General features: G+C 40.7%; 1 protein-coding gene across 3 annotated transcripts in view; it reads left to right on the top strand.

Annotated features, from left to right (window-relative positions):
* LOC117525579 (testis-expressed protein 2-like) overlaps positions 1-26,001 on the top strand; it is a 57,490-nt gene that overhangs the window by 5,641 nt on the left and 25,848 nt on the right. For all 3 annotated transcript variants that reach the window (XM_034187462.1, XM_034187461.1, XM_034187460.1), the window contains exons 3-5: positions 23,180-24,734; positions 25,035-25,235; positions 25,523-25,844. In XM_034187462.1, the coding sequence (XP_034043353.1) occupies positions 23,205-24,734; positions 25,035-25,235; positions 25,523-25,844 (2,053 nt within the window). In that variant the 5' untranslated portion in view covers positions 23,180-23,204. The remainder of the gene's footprint in view (positions 1-23,179; positions 24,735-25,034; positions 25,236-25,522; positions 25,845-26,001) is intronic.

The raw sequence follows: 26,001 nt of genomic DNA, 5'->3' as shown, positions 1-26,001 counted from the left end.
TGTCTTGTTGAAAGATTCAGTCCCGGTACAACTTCAACCTTGTCACTGATTCTTGAACATTGTTCTCTGCTGATATTGACTGGAATCCATGTGATCCTCAACTTTAACAAGATTCCCAGTGCCTGCACTGTTGTCACAGCCCCACAGCATGATGGAACCACCTCCAATTTTTGCTGTAGGTAGCAAGTGTTTTTCTTGGAATGCTGTGTTCTTTTTCTGCCCCTTGTTATGTCCAAATAACTCAGTATTAGTTTCACCAGTCCACAGCACATTATTCCAAAATGAAGCTGGCTTGTCAAAATGTGCTTTAGCATACCTCAAGTGACTGTTTGTGGCGTGTACGCCGAAAAGGCTTCCTCTGCATTACAGCATCATACAGCGTCGTCTTGTGCAAAGTGCGCTGTATAGTTGAACGATGCACAGAGACACTATCTGCAGCAAGATCATGTTGTAGGTCTTTGGAGCAGGTCTGTGGGTTGACTATGACTGTTCTCACCATCCTTCGCTTCAGCCTATCTGAGATTTTTCTTGGCCTGCCACTTCAGGCCTTAACTAGTACTGTGCCTGTGGTCTTCCATTTCCTCACTATGTTCCTCACAGTGAAAGCTGACAGCTGAAATCTCTAAACCATGATGTTGAGCAATCTTTGTTTTCAGGTCATTTGAGAGTTGTTTAGAGGCTCCCATGTTGCCACTCATTAGAAGAGATGCGAAGAGGGGAAACGTTTGCAAATGGCCACCTTAAATACCCTTTCTCATGATTGGATTCACCTGTGTAAGGAGGTCAAGGGTCAATGAGCTTACCAAACCAGTTTTGTGTTCCAGTAATTAGTGCTAAATATATTCAAATCAGTAAAATGACAAATTTATGTACCTGCCTAACTTTAAATAATTATTGCACATGTTCTGTAAATACTAGAAACTTAATTTCACTTCTCAAATATCAGTGTGTTCATCCGCTATGATATGTTTAACTGAAATTTCTGACCCAGACAACCAATGATTTATAAAGAAAAATCCTGAAAATTATCAGGGGTGCCCAAACTTTTGCATACAACCGTAGCTGCACGAACCCAGTGGGTCTTAACCACACTCAGTGGTTCCGGATGGCCAATAGGAGACCATAGTCTTGTCTGGGGGCGGGCGCTAAAGGGGTAAAATATGATGTAATTTCTCTACTTCCGGGGTATAAACCATGGCATTTTCAATTGTTTTTTGGGCAAATTACATGAAAACAAAGTAAAAATGCAAAGAAAAAGTGACAAGGCGGTGGGAAAGTGGACATGTGTTGCGGTTTGTTTATGATCCGGAGCTCAAACATGTCGAGGTGGTTTTGCAGCGAGAGAACGGAGCTACTCTGTATTGTGTCAGAGTTTGTCCTGAAGTTGTTGCCAAAGGCAGTTATTTTTATGTCGCTTCCTTCTTATTTGTCCTGGGGTTTTTTTTTTTTATTTTTTATAAAGTTGAGTAAGACAGGTGCTGCGTCACTTACTGACTGAAGGTCTTTGACTCACTTCGTCTTTTCTCCTCCACTGGGAACCAAAAAGGAAAAAAAAAAAAAACTCTTCACAATTTTTTGCGGTGATTGCAGCCGAAAACAAAACAGTACACCATTTATCCGTGAAGAGTTATGCGGTGTATATATTAAATGGAGGTCCCCATAAGTGGTCAAATACTGCGATATCACAGAGGGTTCAAACAAGACTGCAGTCTCCTAGATCCTCAAATGTCCACAACATCTGGGAGGTCAGTTGAGTTCTGGCAGCAGAAACAGACCTTTGTACAGTGAACTGAATATCTTTTGAGTTACGGACCAAACAAAACATTTGAGAACATTTTTCATCAGTTTCTGACATTTTATAAACCAAACAATTAATAGATTAATCTGTTGATTGTTTTCTTGATTATTTTAGTTGCTCTGTCAATAGCGCAAAGATATTCAGTTTACTGCCTGAGAGGAGTAACTAAACCTGGGAAAAAAATATCATATTTAAGACTGAAATTTCTCACTTCAAGACCACACGTCAGGAAGTGCATCACACAAAACCTGTGCCACATCACCATGCAGAACCGTATCGGACCTGGTGTGGTGACTCAGAGTGAAGAGGGCACCCAAGTTATTTTTGTTACTGATTAGTTGCAGGCTTACAGTAGTGATTTATTAAACACCACATCTTCTGAGTGCACGTGTCTGTGTCTCTGTATAGCAGGTAGCTAAATATTTGAGAAAATCCACACCAAATCTAGCTCAGAGTGCACTGACTTTAAACTGTGACTGACCAGGTTTAATGATAACTCTGACAGATCTGGCAAACCGGATTATTGGTGTTTTTGGGGGAGGTGATGGTCTAGTGGTTAAGTGTTGGGCTTCAGATCAAAGGATGCTCTTTCAAAACCCAGCCAGACCAGAAAATCACTAAGGGCCTTGGGCAAGTGAGTGTCTTGCATGGCAGTACCCTCACATCGGTGTGTGAATGTGAGGCATCATTGTAAAACACTTTGAGCTTCTGGTGTAGATGCTGTATAAATGCAGTCCATTTACCATTGTACACCCGTGAGGACCGTTTACAAATTAAAGTATTTTGTTATTGTTTCATAATCTGAGAGAGCATTTGAGCTGTGAGAACATGCCACACTTTCTTGATGCTTGTCGTCTTATCTTCATTTTTCACATGATCACTTGCAGGTCTTGGGTGTGTTGTAATGCCCTTAAAGTCCCAATCTTTGTCCTCTGGAAGCATTTATTTTGTTCTTGTTTTTTTGCATAATTTTTATTGTAGGTTTTAAAGTTGTGTTTAGGGTTGGGAAGAAAAAAAAAATTGGGAATATTTAAAGATAGAATTGAACATGGGAATAAAATGGGGTTGGGTGTTTGCTTAGGTCATGTTATTCTTGTCACGTGCAGACGGAAACATAAACCTTTTACAACATCATAAATGCACGTCATTGCAAGTCCTTCCGGTATAAATGAAAGAACCCTTACAATTTATTTGAGCTGAACTTTAATCAAACTAGTACTGGTGACCTGCAGATGTAGGATTTGGAAATGCAACAAACATATGCTCATGGAAGAGACAAGAGGGCAAAATCCTTTCCAAGAGGTTGTGTGGGGGTATGGCTGTGTTAGCTGAGAGTTAGTTTGTAACCGCTTTTCAAGCCAGAAAATAGCTGTTCATTCCTGTACAGACCCTGCACCTACTAAACATGATCCGAAACACACAGCATGTGGCACAGACAACATCTGTGGGATATTGCAGAAGCAAAATAAAGTTGCTTTTTTGTTGAGCTGGTGCATCAAAGTTCACCAGATTTTAGTCTCTGTCCTCATTATATGCCATTTTAATTTGGAGATGTACAAGATATTTTTTGGTTTTGTGTTATCATAGTAACAACCTGGAGGGGATGCACTCATTCATTTATCTATCTAGTCACCCCTCCCTGAATAGTTTTTCCAAAGCTTGGGGATGAGTTTAACTTTTTCTTTTTTTTAATGAACAGAAAACTAGTACACTCAGTTAAATTAGATTTTTATCCCTGTCACATCTTTGTGACATTTTCTTCTTTCCCTTTCGGCTGCCCCTGTTTAGGGGTAGCCGCAGCAGATCAGTGGTTTCCATCTCACCCTCTCCTCTCTATCTTCCTCTGTCACACCAACCACCTGCATGTCCTCCCTCAGCATATCCATAAACTTCCTCTTTGGCCTCCCTCTTCTCCTCCTGCCTGGCGGCTCCATCCTCAGCATCCTTCTCCCTATATACCCTGGCTCCCTCCTCTGCACTTGTTCAAACCATCTCAATGTCGCCTCTCTGACTTTGTCTCCAAACTGTCCCACCTGAGCTGTCCCTCTGACATGTTCATCCCTAATCCTGTCTGTCCTTATCACTCTCAAAGAGAATCGCAACATCTTCCGCTCTGCCTCCTGTCTTTCTGTTAGTGCCATAGTCTCTAAGCCATACAACACAGGCAGGTCTCACTCCTGTCTTGTAGGCTTTTCCATTCACTCTTGCAGATATTCTTCGGTCACAAATCACTCCTACCACCTTCCTCCACCCACTCCACCTTGCCTGCACTCTTCTTCACCTCTCTTCCACACTCTCCATTACTTTGGACAGTGAGCCCCAAGTATTTAAGCTCATCTACTTTCACCACTTCTACTCCTTGTAACCGCACTATTCCACTGGGCTCCCTCACATTCACACAAATATACTCGGTCTTACTCTTTACGGACTTTCATTCCCCTGCTCTCCAGAGCATATCGCCACTCCTCCAGACTAAACTCACCTTCTCTACTCTCACTACAGATCACAGTCATCTGTCAGATCTTTGTGACATCACAAGCTTGAATTCCAAAGAATGAGACCAGATGAAAACTTTTTTTTATCTAGACTGATGCTGATATGTTTCCAAAAGAAGACAGGAAGTGAACTCAACATGAAATCGTAAACATATTGCAAGCAGAACAGACTTTAATTTTTAATAAAAGAATACAACCCCTGGCAAAAATTATGGAATCACCGGCCTCAGAGGATGTTCATTCAGTTGTTTAATTCTGTAGAAAAAAAGAAAAAAGCAGATCACAGACATGACACAAAACTAAAGTAATTTCAAATGGCAACTTTCTGGCTTTAAGAAACACTAAGAAATTAAGAAAAAAAAAATTGTGACAGTCAGTAACGGTTACTTTTTTAGACCAAGCAGAGGGAAGAAAATATGGAATCACTCAATTCTGAGGAAAAAATTATGGAATCATGAAAAACAAAAGAACGCTTCAACACATTAGTATTTTGTTGCACCACCTATGGCTTTTATAACAGCTTGCAGTCTCTGAGGCATGGACTTAATGAGTGACAAACAGTACTCTTCATCAATCTGGCTCCAACTTTCTCTGATTGCTGTTGCCAGATCAGCTTTGCAGGTTGGAGCCTTGTCATGGACCATTTTCTTCAACTTCCACCAAAGATTTTCAATTGGATTAAGATCCGGACTATTTGCAGGCCATGACATTGACCCTATGTGTCTTTTTGCAAGGAATGTTTTCACAGTTTTTGCTCTATGGCAAGATGCATTATCATCTTGACAAATGATTTCATCATCCCCAAACATCCTTTCAATTGATGGGATAAGAAAAGTGTCCAAAATATCAACATAAACTTGTGCATTTATTGATGATGTAATGACAGCCATCTCCCCAGTGCCTTTACCTGACATGCAGCCCCATATCATCAATGACTGTGGAAATTTACGTTCTTTTCAGGCAGTCATCTTTATAAATCTCATTGGAACGGCACCAAACAAAAGTTCCAGCATCATCACCTTGCCCAATGCAGATTCGAGATTTATCACTGAATATGACTTTCATCCAGTCATCCACAGTCCACGATTGCTTTTCCTTAGCCCATTGTAACCTTGTTTTTTTTCTGTTTAGGTGTTAATGATGGCTTTCATTTAGCTTTTCTGTATGTAAATCCCATTTCCTTTAGGCGGTTTCTTACAGTTCGGTCACAAATGTTGACTCCAGTTTCCTCCCATTCGTTCCTCATTTGTTTTGTTGTGCATTTTCGATTTTTGAGACATATTGCTTTAAGTTTTCCGTCTTGATGCTTTGATGTCTTCCTTGGTCTACCAGTATGTTTGCCTTTAACAACCTTCCCATGTTGTTTGTATTTGGTCCAGAGTTTAGACACAGCTGACTGTGAACAACCAACATCTTTTGCAACATTGCGTGATGATTTACCCTCTTTTAAGAGTTTGATAATCCTCTCCTTTGTTTCAATTGACATCTCTCGTGTTGGAGCCATGATTCATGTCAGTCCACTTGGTGCAACAGCTCTCCAAGGTGTGATCACTCCTTTTTAGATGCAGACTAACGAGCAGATCTGATTTGATGCAGGTGTTAGTTTTGGGGATGAAAATTTACAGGGTGATTCCATAATTTATTCCTCAGAATTGAGTGAGTCCATATTTTTTTTTCTCTCTGCTTGGTCTAAAAAGTAACCGTTACTGACTGCCACAATTTTTTTTCTTGATTTCTTATAGTGTTTCTTAAAGCCAGAAAGTTGCCATTTGAAATGACTTTAGTTTTGTGTCATGTGTGTGATCTGCTTTTTTTTTTTTTTCTACAAAATTAAACAACTGAATGAACATCCTCTGAGGCCGGTGATTCCATAATTTTTGCCAGGAGTTGTAGAAACAAACATTATTATTAATATTAGCTGGTTACCATTATTTCAAATGAGCTTTTCTGGAACTTTTAAATCAGTTCAAGGAACAAAAATGAAACCACAAACTTTACGTTGTTTTCAAGCCTTGGAATAAAGTCAGTAATTCTGAGAAATTAAACAGTCCTGTGAATTGAATATTGGCACAAAGTCAGATTATAAGAGCAGAATACATTCACGGCTCCTTTAGTATAAAGCTATATAATCAGTACCACTTTAACAACTTTTCCTTACATTCATTCTTTATTTTCTGGTTGTAGAAAATGAATTTTATCCTTGTGTAACAGATGAGCTGACTCACTAATAACATTCTGCATGTTTGTTTGCCGTGTGACTGTTAGAAGGACGTGCCAGTTTATTGGAGACGAGGGAAATAAAACCTGTATGGTTCCGTTTGTCTGAGCAGCAGCTGCACTGAAGCTTGATGTTGCACTTCAGGGTGACTTGGCAACACAGCTGGTATGTCGGAAGCGACTTTTAGTCTGCGTTTCATTTCTAAAATGTACTTTTGCTTTGGCACGTGCTGAATTCTGACCATTGACTACAAGAAATCATCGGCCTGTAAAACCTGAAACTTGATGTAAGATTGCTTTACAAATGAGAAGACGGTGTCATTATTGCTCACATGCCAACTCGAGAGTTGTAGATACCATGTTGCTGACCCCTCATTGTTTTGGAAATCCAGTGTTTCTTTCAACTTTCTTTTTTTTTTTCTTTTTTTTTTTTTGTAGTAATGCTGTAAAACCAGTCCTGCCTGCATGTATTTTATCACACAGGAGACTTTATCTTGTTCTGCAGGAGAGGTGGCCGACACCCCTGTTGACTGAACCCCTGACCTCGGATTTCATTCACTTCCAGGTCATCTAAATTTTACTCACTTACTCATCTTCAACCGCTTATCTGGGATCGGGTCGTGCGGGCTACAGCTCCAGCAGGGGGCCCCAAACTTCCCTTTCCCAGGTCACATTAACCATCTCTGACTTTGGGGATCCCGAGGCGTTCCCAGGCCAGTGTGGTGAATTAATCTCTCCACCTAGTCCTGGGTCTTCCCCGGAGTCTCCTCCCAGATGGAGGTACCTAGGGGGTATCCTTACCAGATGCCCGAACCACCTCACCTGGCTCCCTTCAATGCAAAGGAGCAGCAGCTCTAAGCTTCTAAACGTTATTAAAAAAAATTAGTAATCCACTTATTTATGCAGCACTTGCTGGAGAAAAATTTATAAAGTGCTTAACATCGTAAAACGGAGAAAAACTTCATATAAAATTTCAATTAAACATAAGACTTTAAAAGGCAGATATAATTCATACATCATTAAAACTAATGACAAACTGAAGGAAATAAATGTTTTTTTTTTAAGTATTCTGATTTAATCAGCACTTGATCTACAGTCACACTTTAAACGACTCTACATGGTGTTGGTTTGTTTTGTTAGATTGTGATAAATGTATGATGTGATTAGGAAAGATTGTGTAATCAAATTTGGTGATCTTCTCCCAGTTAGTGGTGGTATGAAACAGTTTAACCTTCCCATTGTTATGTAGATAATTGAGTGTTGTCATTGTTAATTATAGCAGTATCATTACTTTAGCTGTAGTCCCTCACTGTACGTCATTCAGCGCATCTCATTTTGCTTCATCGTATGGCTGTCGTCACTCCTAATGTCACCGTGGCGTTACAGGCGTCACGTGCCATTTCTGAATGTCTTTTTTCAGTCCAACAAATACTGAAAGCACTGTTGTTAAAATGAGACGAACACAAGTTATTTCTGTTTTGCGTTCTTCTCTATGAATGCCAATTTGTAAGTATTTAAATGTCGTCATTTCTAAGTCGGCCCTATAAAATTCTTTCTAAGACAAAATGTGCATCACTACTAGAGATGATCAGCACTTATTTAGCTATCGAGCTGTTGGTGTTTTTGTAAATATTTCCTTAAATTTTTATCCAAATATCGACATTCTATACTGAAGGAGCATCTTAAAAAGACATTTTGTTTGAGAAATTATTTTAAATCAGTTGAATGGAATTTTGAGAAAGAAAAAGCATATTGGCCAAAACTCGCATGCATTAAAGATGGACAGCCTTTCAAATTTTGCAAATCTGCTGAAGTCCAAGCATTTTAATGTCACTTTATTTTGTAACCTGTTGCAGTTAAATTTGGGCTTATTTTAATAAGCCCAAACTTTTACATACAACTGTATTAGATTTATACAGAAATAAGCTGTTTCAGAGCGTTTCCTGCCTTCTTGGTTTATTTTGTTCGAACTAGCAGCCAGCTGATGTCACCTTGCCTGTCTTTACTCTGATTGGCCATTGCCAATCCAGTCTCCTTCCCAGCATGTAGGCGCAGATTTGGGGAAGCCCCCACGTGATCTAAGACATTGCTAGCAAATGTAGGTCATGGCATCCAATTGCTGAAATTTCTACCCATCAGGGGTCGAAACTCTAAATTGTTTCCAGACAGCGTGGATTTTGATCATATTGGCAATATCATATTATGAATCTCTTATTTAAAGGCTACGGAATAAAATTTTAAGTGGTTCTAAAGAAAATTCTTTTTATTACTTCAATCTTAAAAAACTTGATGGCTGTACAGCTTTAAAGATTCAAGAATCTTTGAGTTATGTCCTTTTGGTTCATTACTTTCCAAAGATGAAATATTAGACGTGACAAGTGAGTTTCATGTCAGATGAGCAACAAATGGTTAAAATCATCCAGGGTGATTGCAGATGCAATTTTATTTTTTAAGTCTCATTTATGGAGGATGATCTCAAAATGCAGTCTACCACTAGTCGAAAGATGACAAATATTTGCTTTGTTGAGTTTGTTCTCACATTTGAGTTTTGAACTGTTTGTCAGATTTAAAAACAAGCAGTTAAAATAAAGACCTTTGGGAATCTGTAATTGCATTTATCAGAAACAATTTTCCTACATGTTGTCATCAGTTGCAGCCCTAACCTGTTTGTGGCTCTTGACGGGAATCATTGGTCCAGTACCTTTTGAAAAACAGTTTGTCTGAGCGCAAGACTGTAAACATGCAGTGTTTTCTGTAATAATAAAAAAGTTGAGTCAGACAGGTGCTGTTTCCTCTCCCACCCGCTATTGAAATAATGACCGTTACATGGATATTGGGGGAATGTGTCGGCCCACCAGCTATATCAGGTGCTGTCTCCATTGATTACTGACTGTACCATTCATCTTCCCAACTGTTGGCGCAATAATCACTTGTTAACACAGCAACAGACAAGGAGGTGGGAAAATGTATAAATACGAGGGCTGTCAATAAAGTATAGGTCCTTTTTATTTTTTTCAAAAACTATATGGATTTCATTCATATGTTTTTACGTCAGACATGCTTGAACCCTCGTGCGCATGCGTGAGTTTTTCCACGCCTGTCGGTGACGTCATTCGCCTGTGAGCACTCCTTGTGGGAGGAGTCGTCCAGCCCCTCGTCGGAATTCCTTTGTCTGAGAAGTTGCTGAGAGACTGGCTCTTTGTTTGATCAAAATTTTTTCTAAACCTGTGAGACACATCGAAGTGGACATGGTTCGAAAAATTAAGCTGGTTTTCAGTGAAAATTTTAACGGCTGAGAGATTTTGAGGTGATACTGTCACTTTAAGGACTTCCCACGGACCGAGACGTCGCGCAGCACTCTCAGGCGCCGTCGTCAGCCTGTTTCAAGCTGAAAACCTCCACATTTCAGGCTCTATTGATCCAGGACGTCGTGAGAGAACAGAAGTTTCAGAAGAAGTCGGTTTCAGCATTTTATCCGGATATTCCACTGTTAAAGGAGATTTTTTTTTTTTAATGAAAGACGTGCGGACGGGTCCGCGCGTCGGGATGCAGCCGACGCGGTGCGGCGGCACAGGAAAAACACCTCCGTGTTGATAACCATTTGTAAAATCCAGGCGGCTTTTGATGGCTTTCAGTGGAGTGAGTATATGAGAAATTGTTTAACAGCTGGACATGTTCCAACTTGTCCTTAAGGCTTCCAACGGAGGTGTTTTTCAAGTGGCGGAGCGTCGCGGCGGCTGCGAGCCGACTCTGCAATCCGTCCGCATGTCTTTCATTAAAAAAATCTCCTTTAACAGTGGAATATCCGGATATAATGCTGAAACCGACTTCTTCTGAAACTTCTCTGTTCTCTCACAATGTCCTGGATCAATAGAGCCTGAAATGTGGAGGTTTTCAGCTTGAAACAGGCCAACGATGGCGCCTGAGAGCGCTGCGCGACGTCTCGCACCGTGGGAAGTCCTTAAAGCGACAGTATCACCTCAAAATCTCTCATCAGCCGTTAAAATTTTCACTGAAAACCAGTTTAATTTTTCGAACCGTGTCCACTTCGATGTGTCTCACAGGTTTAGAAAAAATTTTGATCAAACAAAGCGCCAGTCTCTCAGCAACTTCTCAGACAAAGGAATTCCAACGAGGGGCTGTACGACTCCTCCCACAAGGAGTGCTCACAGGCGAATGACGTCACCGACAGGCGTGGAAAAACTCACGCATGCGCACGAGGGTTCAAGCATGTCTGACGTAAAAACATGAATGAAATCCATATAGTTTTTGAAAAAAATAAAAAGGACCTATACTTTATTGACAGACCTCGTATAGTCTTCTATAAATATGACTGCAGAGGTACAGTTTCACACATAAAGCAGACAGAATTCAGAGTAACCTCACACTTAAAAACAAAAGATACTGAGCTTCAGGAAACTCAATTGTTGAATTTTTATTTGATTATAAAATCTTAAAATTTTCATTCACTGTGATCTAAAGATGAATCTGGGCTCCAGTTTGCACATTCTCACATTTTAGATTTGTTTTTTCTTTCTCACAAGCGATTCTTAAATAAAGAATTCTTAATAAATTCTTAAATAAATGGCACTTTGGTTGCCAAGAGTACACAGTTTTGTTTTTTGTTTTTTTTTGTTTTTTACACAAATGGCATGCTAGAGTTTTGTTTTGGTTGTCTGTGTGTAATAGTTTGGAGGGTTTTGATTGGATTTGAACCAAACTTTGTGGGATAAGCAGTTATCAGTTCTGCTAGGTGTCTCATTGTTGAGGCCATACGCCAAGGACAAAATAAAATTTCTGTCTATCATCAATCTAGCTATTTTAGATCTAGCAATCTAGAAATTGGTTGAAGGTTGTGTTTTTTGTTGTTGTTTGTTTTTTTTAAATATGTGAATGTAATATTTTGTTTTTTATATATCACTGTTGTTTGAAAATGTTACATAAAATTAAAACTGTTATTATTGTTAATTGTGCTCACCGTTGGATTGTACGGTTTTAGCATAGGTATATGCGCCCTCTAAGTACTCGTCTCATCAGTGTGGATTGAAATTGTTTGTGTGGAGATGCGGGTCATAAATCAGGCGGAGGAGCTAATACAAGCTGACAGCTGGAAATGGTACAGCATCGATCTTTGCTCAGTAAGTCACATTCAAACTGTGTGACGGCTTTAGCACTGGTGTAGGAACCTATTGAACTTGAACAAGAAAATCAGATTCTTGAACAGTTTGATGTTTTACTCACTTTCCATTCCATTTTAGCTTCATGCGGTAACCTGAAAGTATTGCAAAATGTGTTTGAATTGTTTCATGCTGACCACATTATTTCCCATCAGTTTAAAGTTTCATGGTTGTCTTGTCATTCTGCTCCTTTTTTAATATAAGCGGCAGGACAACTAAACTATCTCAGACAGATAAAAGGCCAGTTACACTGCGTGCGCTGATAGATACCAGTAAAAATAAAACTCCAAAATCAGGTTTTACAGGATCAATCTGTTGTTCCTCATTCACATAAAATGTCCATAGTGTGCACGCCTCCCTCATACCCAGGATTCTTCTCTGTTTTTGTATTTGTTGGAATTAATAACATTTGGTAAGTACTGGTGACCTTAGAGGTGTCACCCGTCGGGACGCAGCCGGCACGTCGGGACGCAGCCGGCACGTCGGGACGCAGCCGGCACGTCGGGACGCAGCCGGCACGTCGGGACGCAGCCGGCACGTCGGGACGCAGCCGGCACGTCGGGACGCAGCCGGCACGTCGGGACGCAGCCGGCACGTCGGGACGCAGCCGGCACGTCGGGACGCAGCCGGCACGTCGGGACGGGAAAAACACCTCCGTGTTGATAACCATTTGTTAAAATCCAGGCGGCTTTTGATGGCTTTCAGTGGAGTGAGTATATGAGAAATTGTTTAACAGCTGGACATGTTCCAACTTGTCCTTAAGGCTTCCAACGGAGGTGTTTTTCCTGTGGTGGAGCGTCGCAGCGGCTGCGAGCCGACGCTGCAATCCGCCCGCACGTCTTTCATTAAAAAAAATCTCCTTTTAACAGTGGAATATCCGGATAAAATGCTGAAACCGACTTCTTCTGAAACTTCTCTGTTCTCTCAAGACGTCCTGGATCAATAGAGCCTGAAATGTGGAGGTTTTCAGCTTGAAACAGGCTGATGACGGCGCCTGAGAGCGCTGCGCGACATCTCGCACCGTGGGAAGTCCTTAAAGCGACAGTATCACCTCAAAATCTCTCATCAGCCGTTAAAATTTTCACTGAAAACCAGCTTAATTTTTCGAACCGTGTCCACTTCGATGTGTCTCACAGGTTTAGAAAAAATTTTGATCAAACAAAGCGCCAGTCTCTCAGCAACTTCTCAGACAAAGGAATTCCGACGAGGGGCTGGACAACTCCTCCCACAAGGAGTGCTCACAGGCGAATTACGTCACCGACAGGCGTGGAAAAACTCACGCATGCGCACGAGGGTTCAAGCATGTCTGACGTAAAAACATATGAATGAAATCCATATAGTTTTTGAAAAAAATAAAAAGGACCTATACTTTATTGACAGACCTCGTATTGAGGGCTTGTTGATGAGGTTTAGCAGAGTGTTATTTAACCCGAGCAGCATTGTGGGGTCATTGAAGTAATGCAGTTTATAATCAGGCTGAGATTTAAAGAGTAAAACTGCATTGAATACAAGACTTCTTTATTTGTGAGCAAAGCTGGAAGTCTATGATTAAAGGTCAGGTCAGTTCATTATGAAACTCTGCTGTAAGGTTTTGTGTATCTGTGTCGACATATTTGTCACACTTTCAGCAGTGTGGTGCTTTTTCACTGGCGTAACGGTCATACTTTCTGCCAGTAATTGTGCAATCCACTGACCCTTGTTGTCACATCCAAATCAGGTAGTGATCTCGCCACCACAGTTTTTCAACGCTGAGACGGGGGTGGGGGGTGTCAGTCGAATTAACAACTTAAAACTCTCATTTCTACTCCAGATGTGCACATTGTCTTTATCACCTCAGCAGCTCCACTAACATAAGAGCAACTTCCTCAGCTTTTCCATGGCCTTGGCGTGGACGCTGTACAATTCAGTGAGCGACTAGATAAAAGGAAGTCAAACTCATTAAAATCTGTTGAATTTGGATGCACCAGATAAATCCAAAAAATAACTGTTTTGCAAGTCTCATATCCTGTAGACATGCCTGCCATCTGCTGGATGATTTTAGTATGATGGATTAGGAGCAGGCGTGGTCGAGACTAAGAGATATGGGTTGTTTTTGCATATAATTCAATTTATTTCAATTATGTAGTGCTAAATCACAACAAAGCTGCCTCAAGGCACTGAACCCAAGTATGGTCTAACCTTACCAACTTCCAGAGCAAGCACCCAGGTGACATGTAAATGTACTACATACATGCATCAGACATGTAAACTGTTACTTTTTGATTGTTTCACTGTGGTTACGTTCTAAAACTCAAATAACATGATCTTAGTTTCATACAACCCCACAGCAAGAATTGTTTGTTTGTACCTGAAACAGACACTAGTCCCATTTCCCCTGCAGAAACTCTCCCTGTGCCTCACATGTTGGGGGCGTTCATAGGAATTGCCTGGTAATTTGTCATTTCATATATTGGGGGATGGGTTAAAAAGAGAAAAAGCTTAGACAATCATATGTGAACAGTCGTTCATGAACATTATGCATTGATCTCTTAGCAAAATGTTCTCCGCTTACAGAGGAAGGTTGGGAAATGCTGATGTCACCTGTCACACTGGTTATTCTTCATTCTTTATGGCAGTTGAGATTCTGTTGTGTCTTTTGTTTGGGTTGTTTTTTTTTTTTTCTTCCTTACATTTAAAAAGTAACTGAAGATTTGTGTACATATATGTATAGATTGTTATACACACACAGTGGTCCCCCTCTATGTCACCTAAACTGCAGACTAATACATCACAGGGGTGGCCTTTGTTGAGGGGGAGACCAAATCCAGCATGTGTACAGTACTTGATAACATATTGCTACCAGCATGAAGTTTTGGGGGGGAAAACATCAGATTTATTGACTACGTACAGTCAGAGACAAACAATGTCTTCTGCTCAATCTCAGTTCAAAACATCACAGCACAAGAATTGTATCTTTAAAGTCACAAAAATGATATAAAATCAAAACAAGGTTGATCCACAAAACATTTAAGCACAAAATCTTTAACTTGCCTGGCAACATCTGATGCCTTGGAAACTTCATCCATTACCATCAGGACATGACGAAAGACTTTCTTCCTGTAGTGCGTCTTAAGCGTTTGCATGCATGTTGTTGATTTGTGTTTCACCAACACTGAAATCAACAGCTAACTTTCGGGAACCTTCTCCATCTCGTTCAAACAAATGACTTTCACCATTTCTTCTAACGTTAAAGCTCTTCTTTTCTGAGATATGGGAGTTCTGCCAACATGAGCCATTTTTCTTCTTTTCTTTTACTGTAACATTAAATCTTTTCTGTGACGGAAGTCATTTTTCTTTGGTCTTTTGTTTACTGGAGTAATCTCGCAAGCTCACGTTCAGGGGAGAGTTTGGACGTGACTTCCACGGGAAAACCCGGTTGAGAATTTCCACAGAATGGCCGTTATTGAGGGGATTTTTTGTTTTGAGTGGGCTGCTAGCCACGTTTGATGGGTGGTTGCTCTTGAGAGGCGAAATATAGAAAATCAGTCGTTGCAGTAGAAATGTGGACGTATATGCGGGGTGACCACTAATGAGGGGGGCCACTGTATATCTATATTATAGCCAAGTGGCCTCTCTCTGCGTATATGACTGCGAGCGTGTGTATGGCTGTGATCATGGCAAAACTGGGGAGAGCTGACATTTGCATTTTGATCAAGGATGAATGCCTCAAAAACAAAGTTGATAGGACTAATATTTTTGTAAAAATTAGGGATATTGGCTAACAACAGGGAACAAAGGACGCTGATAATTAAATTCTGGACTCGCACGCCATTCCACCAGGTGGTGGGAAATCAGCTATATATTAAAAGCCAAATGGCCCCTGTGTACATGTGTCTGTGTGTGTATAACTTCAATCACAGAGAAACTGGGGTGAGCTGACGTTTGCCGTTCGGTATGCTTATGTATTTTGGATCAAGGATGAGCGCTGCAAAAATGGAAAGTTGATGAGGACTAATTTTTTTGGACAAATTAGCAATTTTTGCTAACCAGTAAATGGTGGACATTGTGCTGCAATGCACCATGGGAGTTCGGGGTTTTGGGGTTTTAAAATGTTATTGTGGTTCATGTTAGTTTGATTTATTGTGTTTTTGTCGTTCATTTGGTGTAGTTAAGTGTCATGTTGTTGTTACCATGAGTGCTTTTTGATGTCTTCCACCACAGTCTCTGTTTCTGCATCTCTAAAAATTAGAAGCACCTGCTTCAGAAATGCAGATTTTTATCTTGAAAGGTGTTATAAAAATAAACTTTACTTACTAAAGTGAAATCTTGATTGGAGTCTTCCATGGTCTAATATGTATTTGTGTTTAAAAGATTTTGTCAAAATCAGTGAAGTAGTTTTGATGGAATCCTTCAAAGCATATATAAAAGGAAATCTTGATCCAGAATCTAGATTTGGATCCGCATCACTTCCAAAATTTAATGGAGTCTTCCATGGCCTAATATGTGTCTGTAGTGACAATCCATGAAGTAGTTTTGACGGAATCCTTCAAAGCCTATATAATGTGAATCTTGATCTGGATCTGGATCACCTCCACAATTCAGTGGAGTCTTCCATGCCGTACTATCTATCTGTGGTGAAAATTTGGTGAGAAGCCCTGAAGTAGTTTTGACAGAATCCTGCAAAGTGTATATAAAGTGAAACGTGATCCGGGTCCAGATCACCTCCAAATTTTAATGGAGTCTTCCATGGTCTAATATGTATCTGTTGAAAATATAGTCAAAATTGGTGAAGTAGCTTTGACATAATCCTTCAAAGCGAGTATATAAAGTGAAATCTTAATCAAGAATCCGGATTCGGATGCAGATCACCTCCAAAATTTAATGGAGTCTTCCACGGCCTAATACCACCACCTTCCTGTGAAACCACCTCCGTGTTGGTCTCACAGGACGGCTTTCGGTGGCTTTTCAGTCGTGTGACTATCCGAGAAATTGTGGATTAGCTGGACATACCAGAACATGTCCTGTGAGGCTTCATCACAGCATTGCTTTGCACCATGCGGCTCCGTCCCGACTTGCGAATTCCTGTGGTTTTGTCCCGTGCCATTCGCGGCATGGTGGCGCAGTCCTCCGCTCCTCTTTCCATGACAAAAACTCCTGTAACAGTGGAATGTACCGAAAAAGTCTTGATGTCCACATCTTCTGCCATTTCTGTGGTAGTCAGACGACATCCCGGATCAACACAGCGTTCAGTTTGGAAATGATCTGGTCGTTTGAGCCTGTCGATCGCCGCTCGGAACGCGGCGCGCTCTCAGCCGCTGTGGGCGGTCTTTAAACCGGCTGTAACACTCCTCAATCTGTGTGATCCCCATAAAATCGTCCCTGAAAGCCATCTGAATTTAGCGAATGTTGTCCACCTGGCTGTCTCTCACAGTTTCTGCAAAAATTTGATGCAGCAAAGCTCAAATCATTCAGACATTTCTCTGACAATAAAAATCCGACGAGGGGGGTGGACCAGTGCTCAGTCAAAGCCTGCCCACAGGCAAATGACGCAACCGACAGGCGTGAAAACTCACGCATGCGCACGAAGGTTCAAGCTTGGCTGATGCAATCACACGTGATTCAAATCCATATAGTTTTTGAAAAAAATAAAAAGGTCTGTTACTTTTTGGACAGGCCTCGTATAAAAGGAAATCTAGATTCGGATCCGGATCACCTCCAAAACTCAGTGGAGTCTTCCATGCCCTAATATCTGTCTGTGTTGAAATTTGGTGAGAATCCATGGAGTAGTTTTAATGTAATCCTTTAAAGCGTATACAAAGTGAAACTTGATCCAGAATCTAGATCCGGATCCAGATCACCTCCAAAATTTAATGGAGTTTTCCATGGCCTAATATGTATCTGTGTTTTAAAAATGTTGTCAAAATCTGTTCAGTAGTTTTGACGTAATCGTGCTAACATTAATTCTTCAACGCTTGCACAAAATGAAACTTGATTCAGAATCCGGTTCCAGATCCGGATCACCTCCAAAATTTAATGGGTTCTTCCATGGCCTAATGTGTAACTGTGGTGAAAACGTTGTCAAAATCCATGCGGTAGTTTTGACGTAATCCTTCTAACAAGCAGACAGACACAAATAAACGCAGGTCATTTTATTTCATCCTTGGCAGACGTAATAACCACATTTCATCATTTGCTTTAATAACCTCAAACAGCATTTGCATTTAGTCCTTGTCCTGCTGTTGATGTTTGTGGACTGTCATCGCCTGTGAGTCTGTTAGCAATTAGCTGCTGTCTGTGCAGTGTTGGCAGTGGCATTAATGTGAGTGCTGAGCTGTGTGACACTTCGCAGGTCATTAGCTAAACTGTCAGTACAAGTACAGAGGAACCCATTATTACTGCAAATAAACAGCAGCGACATATTGGGATTTGTTCTCATCCCTCACGTGGCAACCTGGGTGAGGTTTAGTGGAGTGGGATTTGTCTTTCACAGGTCATGTATAGTCTTACCTTGTCAGAAATCCTATAGGGACAAAGGTCTTATAGTTTTTGTTCCGATAAGATTTTATAGTACTTTTCATTATGCCATTGCAGTCATGTGAAATCGTATTGTGTGACATTTGACCTGGCGTGTCATTGGGTTTTTTGCAGAGAGAATTGTGCAGGATGACACATTGTGAAAAAATAACCGTACTCTGTGGTTATTGGGATGTAGGAAACAACGGAAACTCTGTCAGCCACAGCGATTGACATTTTAGGTCTGCTTGCAGTTTGGCAATATACTGCTTGTATGTGCTAATTATACAATTGAAACTTACATTCAGGTTCAGAGGTTGTTGATTTGTGACACTTTCTGCAAATCATATTTAACAGTTAAATGTACAAACAAGATTTGTTGCACTTTTCAACAGAGGATGATCAGTTTAATTCTGGTATTGTCTCTAAAAATATATAAATGTAACACTTTTGTTTTTGCTCCCATTTTTCATGAGCTGATCTCAAAGATCTAAAACATTTACTATATATACACAAAAAACCTAATTCTCTCAAATCTGTCTAAATCTGTGTTGGTGAGAACTTCTTTGCTGAGATGATCCATCCCACCTCACAGGTGTGACACATCAAGATGCTGATTAGACAGCATGATTATTGCACAGGTGTGCCTCAGGCTGGCCACAATAAAAGGCAACTCTGAAACATGCAGTTTTTCTTTATTTGGGGGTCAGAAAACCAGTCAGTATTTGGTGTGACCACCATTTGCCTCAGGCAGTGCAATATATCTCCTTCGCACAGAGTTGATCAGCAGCCAGACTCCATCGAATGTGGGCATTTGCCCACTCAAGTTGGTTACAACGATGAACTGCAGTCAGGTTGAGACCCCGATAAGGATGACGAGCATGCAGGTGAGCTTCCCTGAGACGGTTTCTGACAGTTTGTGCAGAAATTCTTTGGTTCTGTAAACTGATTGTTGCAGCAGCTGTCCGGTTGGCTGGTCTCAGACGATCTTGGAGGTGAACATGCTTGATGTGGAGGTCCTGGGCTGGTGTGGTTACACGTGGTCTGTAGTTGTGAGGCCAGTTGGATGTCCTGCCAAATTCTCTGAAACACGTTTGGAGATGACTTATGGTAGAGAAATGAACATTCACTTCACGGGCAACAGCTCTGGTGTACATTCCTGCAGTCAGCATGCCAATTGCACTTTCCCTCAAAACTTGCGACATCTGTGGCATTGTGCTGTGTGATCAAACTGAACATTTCAGAGTGGCGTTTTATTGTGGCCAGCCCAACGCACACCTGTGCAATAATCATGCTGTGTAATCAGCATCTTGATATGCCACACCTGTGAGGTGGGATGGATTATCTCAGCAAAGAAGAGCTCACCAACACAGATTTAGACAGATTTGTGAACAATATTTGAGAGAAATGGGTCTTCTGTGTATATAGAAAATGTTTAAGATCTTTGAGATCAGCTCATGAAAAATGGGAGCAAAAACAAAAGTGTTGCATTTATATTTTTGTTCAGCGTATCTGTATATAGAGAGTGAAATTGCTCAGACATCTTGTTTATATATACATTTAGTCATGAACTTGTCATTTGTCTTTGGGATTTTTTTTTTTTTTTTTTTTTTTTAAGATTTAGCACCATATTTGTATATGTGGATCATTTCCAAAAGTGATAACTTTCTTTTAACACTAAATGATATGCTTTAAAAAAACAAACAAAACCGTTTCAATAGTTTTCACATAGCTAGAGTTTAAAAACAACCTCGTGAATGGAGGTACAAAAAAATGTCTCGTTGTTGTGTTGTTCCCAGATGGCATCGGCTTCTTTCCCATCGTCACATAGCAACAGTTTTCCAGCAGATCTGTTTCTATGATTCAGGCTCACTTCTAAGTGCGATGCACAAACACGTCGACTCATTGGCTTGTTTACTGGTTCAGGGCAATTTTAAAGTTGTCACTTGAGATGGATTTACTTGCACTATTGTTAAAGATGCTGCTTTTCTCATTTCTCAAGGAAAACACAAGCAAGCATCTTTCCTAGTGCATTCAAAGTGTGGTTACACTAATTTATATTCACAATGAGAGTCCATGTGTGCAATCTACATTTAGAAAAACTGCACAGCACCAGGTTACTACAGCCTTTGCTCATGTATGTCATAAATTAGATATGGTTACTGTAGCTTCTCCTTTGTTGTCTGTTGGTTAGGATGATAATTTGTTTTTTGCACAGTTGGTATTTGGAATGAATCTGTAGTAGTTTGGTCTGAAAGTCAAAATGTGCCGACCAGTCACACTTTTATCAAAAGTATCATACAATTTTAAAATCTCATTAATCACCTGTTACCAGGTGCTGTCATACAAGGTGAGAACCTGCACAGTTGGAAAAAATTTGGTTGTTTGGTATGCTGTTAAGGATACTTCGACACAGGCACAGGAGAACCCGGAATGTGGTCCACCAGTCCCTGGACGGCTTTCTTTTCCCAGTTGTTTTGTGGTCGTCATGCTGAATGCACATTTTGAATTTGACTTGAATAACTAAAGGTATTGTTGCTGGGTTTCAGTATCCATCTTTGTATTTTCTACTTCTTATTCCTCCTCTTAGCTGGAATTGCTCCCAATCCCTCAACAAAAAGTTTTAAAGAATTAGTCAGACTGTGAGTGCTAAAGTCTAACTGAAATTTTGAGCTTTTAATCCATCCAACAAATTGGTAACCCAACTCTTTATCCTACTGAGCTATGTGCTCTGTGAGATAAGAATTTGTAGACCTTGATCCAATTCCCTGTCACACTACCTCTCTGACACTTCATCTGCATTGTCCCAGTCCTGCCAGCTGTAAATGGGTACCTGCTTTGGTTGGGGTAGTAACCTGTATCAGACTGGCACTTCTTCCAAGGGGGAAGTCGGAGACTCTCGTCTCCTTCGTGCTACAGAATACAGTGACCAGCACTAAAGGGCCTCAGGGCCGGTATACCATTTGCTACATTCTGTATGCATTGATGTATTTACGCAACAGACCCGAATCGTGTGTGTCCCTAATTGGTGCAGGACCTGAGGGTTAATAAGGTTGGGTTGTTTCTGTAATTGGCATCATCAGTGCAAAGATTTGATTATGTTGCTCTTCTTTTAGTCTGTTCTTTGGCAAAAGGAGTTTAAGACCTCTCAAAGGTCTGTGTGCACATAAATGCTCTGACATGCAGTGAAATGTGGAGATACAAACGCAGTCTTTTGTTTAATTTCCACTGTGAACATGCGCACTCACATTTTCATATTTTCCCACTCCTTTGTGTAATTAAAATCAAATCTGTGTCCAGCTGGCCGTCTGTTATAAAGGTTTTATTGTACTGCTGCTGACTAGCGAGGCACAGAGGTGGCTGTGTCACCCGTACCCGTGACATTCTGACAGAGTGACCAAGCTGAGTCTGTATTTCAGTGAACTATTGTGGCATTATGCATCTTCTGTTTGGACAAATGCACAAGGCAACAACTGCCAAGATGGGACCTAACTGTTGAGGATGTCTCACAAAAAAAATGGGTATAATTTGAACATGTTGTGTTGCCGGATATGTTCTGTTTTCATTTTTCCAGCAGTAAAGGAGGAAAAACCCTGAATACTCTGAAGGAATTAAATGCGCAAAGATTTTATTGTCTGTTTTTACCGTTTGGCTTTTCACAAATGAAGGTTTTGTAAAATCACGTACTTTAATAAACTAAGGGGAAAAAATACAGTTTAGGAGCTGTGTGAAGTCAGGATGGTGATTGATAAGATTTTATCTATGGATTCTTATTATCATCCCATTCTTTATTGATTACTCATCAGTCTCCTGTATGTAGAAAAATGTAGGTCTAAACAGGCTTTCAGTATCAGTTTGGTGTCATAATGTCACATCTGATGTCATGACGCATGAGTTTTTACAACACCGGACTGTCAGAAAAACAGGGCAGCATTAAGAGGAATTAATATCTGAGGCATGGAATTCTGATGGGTGGAAAAAATGGAGCTATTTTTCAACTGGAACCAGTTCTTCATTCCCATCCCAAGTGTAAATTGTTTTCCACTTTAATAGTGTTTACAGCTTAGCAGCAGTATAAATCCATAGCAATTACTTTGTTAATGGATATTGTACTATAAATGTAGAACATGATGTGACATGGTTTGTTCTCATATTTTTGGTGGGATTATGTATGTGCAGTTTTGTGTGTGTGTGTGTGTGTGTCATCTCAACATTTATTGGTTGGAACACTGTAATTTTAAACTATTATTGATGAAAGTAAGACTCTATTCATTTCCTACTATTACCTGACATTTTACAAATGAAAGCATCACGGTTTGTTTAAGGAACAATTTTAGCTAACAAATCTGAAAAACAAAACCTTGTTAAATTATGTTTACTTTCTCATAAACGTCTTCAAGATTGAAGATTTCTTTGTCACTTCACCTTGTGAAAGGTACAAAGTGGAATGAAATTTTGTTGCCACTGTCTCCACACAAAAACAATGATGAATAAAAATAAAATGCCAAATGTACTGAAAAACAGATATATTATGTGTGTGCAAATTGCAGGGTGGAAAGATTAATAAATAAAATAACATATACCATGAATAACAGAATGTACTAAAATACATATATAATTAATTAAATACTAATAAACTTGATTGTGGATATTGTGTTCCGTGTTTCTCCAAGGATTCTTTTTTTGGCCAAGTTGTGCCAGCAAAGGCCAAATACCCTGCAATCATACAGCCAAGCCTTTGTTGTCTAAAACAAAACTCACCAGTTACTTGGTAGACGTCACAAATGTTTTCTTTATGAATGCATTCCATTTTCTTTCTTTTTGTTAAGTGTTGTTGCATTTTTCCGACATCTCATTTCAACAAGCACCGAAGAAGCCACTTGGATGAGTGTCAAAACATCTTGAAGACCAGCTAGGAGTCCTGCAGAGTAAATTTCCAGATGTACTGCAAACTTCCATACTTCTCCTGGTTTCCATATGCCTGTTTTCTGTCATTGCAGATTTCTACTCAGTGGGAGTACGGCAATGACAAGCCGCCATCCTCGTCATGCAGACAGCACTCGACCCACAGACACGCAGCCACTTGGCGTGGCCCCCAAGGTCCATGTCCAGGGATCGCTGTCAAAAGAGACCATCACAATCCACTTCTCAGCTCTTGGGAAGGAGGAAGAGGAGGAAGAAGAGCTGTATGGGGCAGGTGTCCTTACTGCCTCAGCTGCTCAGGATAGCTCAAACGTTGTGACAGCATTAGAGGCAAGTGAGGAAATGTTTGAAGAAATGGAAACTGCAGAAGAGGATACAGTCATGATGGAATCATCCAGGCTTTCTGTGGATCCTCTACAACATAAGAACAGCTCCCTCTCACAAAGTACACTACTTTCTCCTGAGCATAAAAGCTCAATTTCCACATCCTTTCCAACTAAATCTTTCAGTTTTCCCTCCATTGACAAGCCCTTCCTCAGCTTGGCAAAGACTGTCTCATCTGATATTGAACCTCGTGATGGAGTCACTTCTGCTGCTGCTCCTTCAGTAAGACACCGGCATCTGATGAAGAATTTAGTAAAATCACTATCTTCCGATACATCCCAGGACACATCTTCTTCCTCCACACTCTGCCGTCAACCAGAATCCCGCCTTAACCTGCAGCTTTTAAAGCAGTTTGCACAGTCGCGAATGCCAGTGGGCACCATGCCATCAGCTGGTGATTCTAAAACTGCCCCTTCCTCGGCATTAGTCTCACCAGAAAACCGAAGCTTTTTCAAAGTGTCAGATGTTGAAGCACGCCTTGAAGACACTAAACGTCGTCTCTCTGAGGTCATCGCTGAACCCCTTCAACTCCTAAGTAAGATTATGGATGAAAAGAGTGCCAGTATAGGTGGTGGTGGCAGCAGCATTTACCGGCCAAAAATCTACTCTGCCAGCACCACAGAACTCTCCAGCATTACGTCTGTTAATGGTCATCTGGAGAGCAACAATTACTGCATCAAGGAGGAAGAAGGAAGTGACTTGGACAATGAGAGCTCCAACGCTGGTGCTCCTGGTCACGTTCAGTCACCAAACCCACCCTCTGTAGACACTAAGAGCCCCAGTAAATCTTTACTTTCCATGTCATTAGACAAGTGTTCCATGTCTGCTCTGGCAAAGCAGGAAGATGAGGACTTTTGTATCCTGTATAGTGAGGACTTTGACCCTTGTCTAGACACAGATGACACTGGTGGCAGTAGAACGACTGACACTGGAAGTGATACTCAAATTAAAGTGCTGCCAAGTGGCAGTACTGAACCATGCTGTGAAGACGAATCTGAAAGTCCAGAGCCAGCTCCAAGTGTTCCACACTACACTCTATTCCTTCTCACTCTGCTGGTCTATGGGTATTTTGTGTTGCCTTTGCCCATTTATGTTAGAGGTGTTCTGCTTGGAATTGGGTTGGGATTCCTTTTAGCCATTGTGGTGGTGTGGCTGACGGGATCAAAATCTTCTTACAGTGGTTTTAGACAATCCAGAAGCCGTGGGAAACTGACAAAGTTGGACATTCAGGAACCAAAAATCTTTAAGGTCAGTTAATCGGTCATAGTTTTCTGTCTTGCTGTCAGTTAATTTTGTTCAAGTTATTTTCAGACACTTTTTTAAATGTCTTCTGTCATACTACTTTTTTGAAAAACACTGCAACCATATTGACACTTGAGCAGTCATGCTCAGGTGTCATATGTAAGAAGTGACCCTCATTAAGACCACCGACTACAGTGCCAATCCTAAGTGGGCAATGATAGTTTGCGTTATAGATTGAAGTCTGTAGGATATTAATTTTAGTCAATTTTTTTTTAACATGCAAAATGACCATGTCTTCCCATTTAGGGTTGGATGAATGAAATATCAAACTATGACCCAGAGACGTACCACGCTACGCTGACACACTCTGTCTACGTCCGCTTGGAGGGATCCATCATTCGTTTGTCCAAACCCAACCGCAACATTACTCGCCGTGCCACACACAATGAACCAAAACCTGATGTCACCTACATCAGCCAGAAGATCTACGATCTGACCAACAGCAAAGTGAGTTATTACAACAGTAGTTAAGTTATGTTTGCAATTTCTGATTTTGTTTCTTCTTCTTTCCTTTTTTTTTATATACAATTAGTCATTTGTTGGAGATCTGTTTTCAAAAGCAAAATGATTAAACACTGTGGTTTTATTTTTTAAAAAGTAAAATTTTAAGAGACTCAGTTGACCCTGTAAATCTACTTTGACAGTCATTAAATGCGTCTTTTAAAGATGCTTGTCTTCGATTTATTTGGTTGGGTTTTCTCGTGTCCGATCTCATTTCTAAAATCCTCTCCCAGGTGTACTTGGTGCCCCAGAGCCTTGCCAGGAAGCGTGTTTGGAACAAAAAATATCCCATTTGCATTGAAATTGGCCGACAGGATGACTTCATGTCTAAAGCCGAGGGCGACCAGTGGGAATCCAGTGAGGCTGCAGTCATGAGAGACAGAGGAGAGCGAGCAGGAGGCACACAGGAGCAAGGTTCCTCCAGTCGGAGCGTGACCCTCTATCTGTTTGGAAGGACTGGGAGGGAGAAGGAGAAGTGGTTCCAACACCTTCTGCTGGTGTCGAATCTCAGGGCAGACACAAAGAAAGTGTCTAGTGTTGTGGCGATAAAGAATTGTGAGTAAAACTACCTCTCATCTGTGTGCCTCATTGTTGTCCTTTATCCTCATGCATTGTGAAGAGATGCAGCTGCACAAATGGGAAGTAAATCTAAACAACATAGGAGAAAATTAATATGGAAAAGATGGCGAAAACCCTCCTTAAGGTTTTTCAG

Source organism: Thalassophryne amazonica, chromosome 15 (genome assembly GCF_902500255.1).
Source record: "Thalassophryne amazonica chromosome 15, fThaAma1.1, whole genome shotgun sequence".
Taxonomy (NCBI): domain Eukaryota; kingdom Metazoa; phylum Chordata; class Actinopteri; order Batrachoidiformes; family Batrachoididae; genus Thalassophryne; species Thalassophryne amazonica.
The sequence above is the reverse complement of the archived record's forward strand: the minus strand, read 5'-3'. Positions and strand labels throughout refer to the sequence as shown.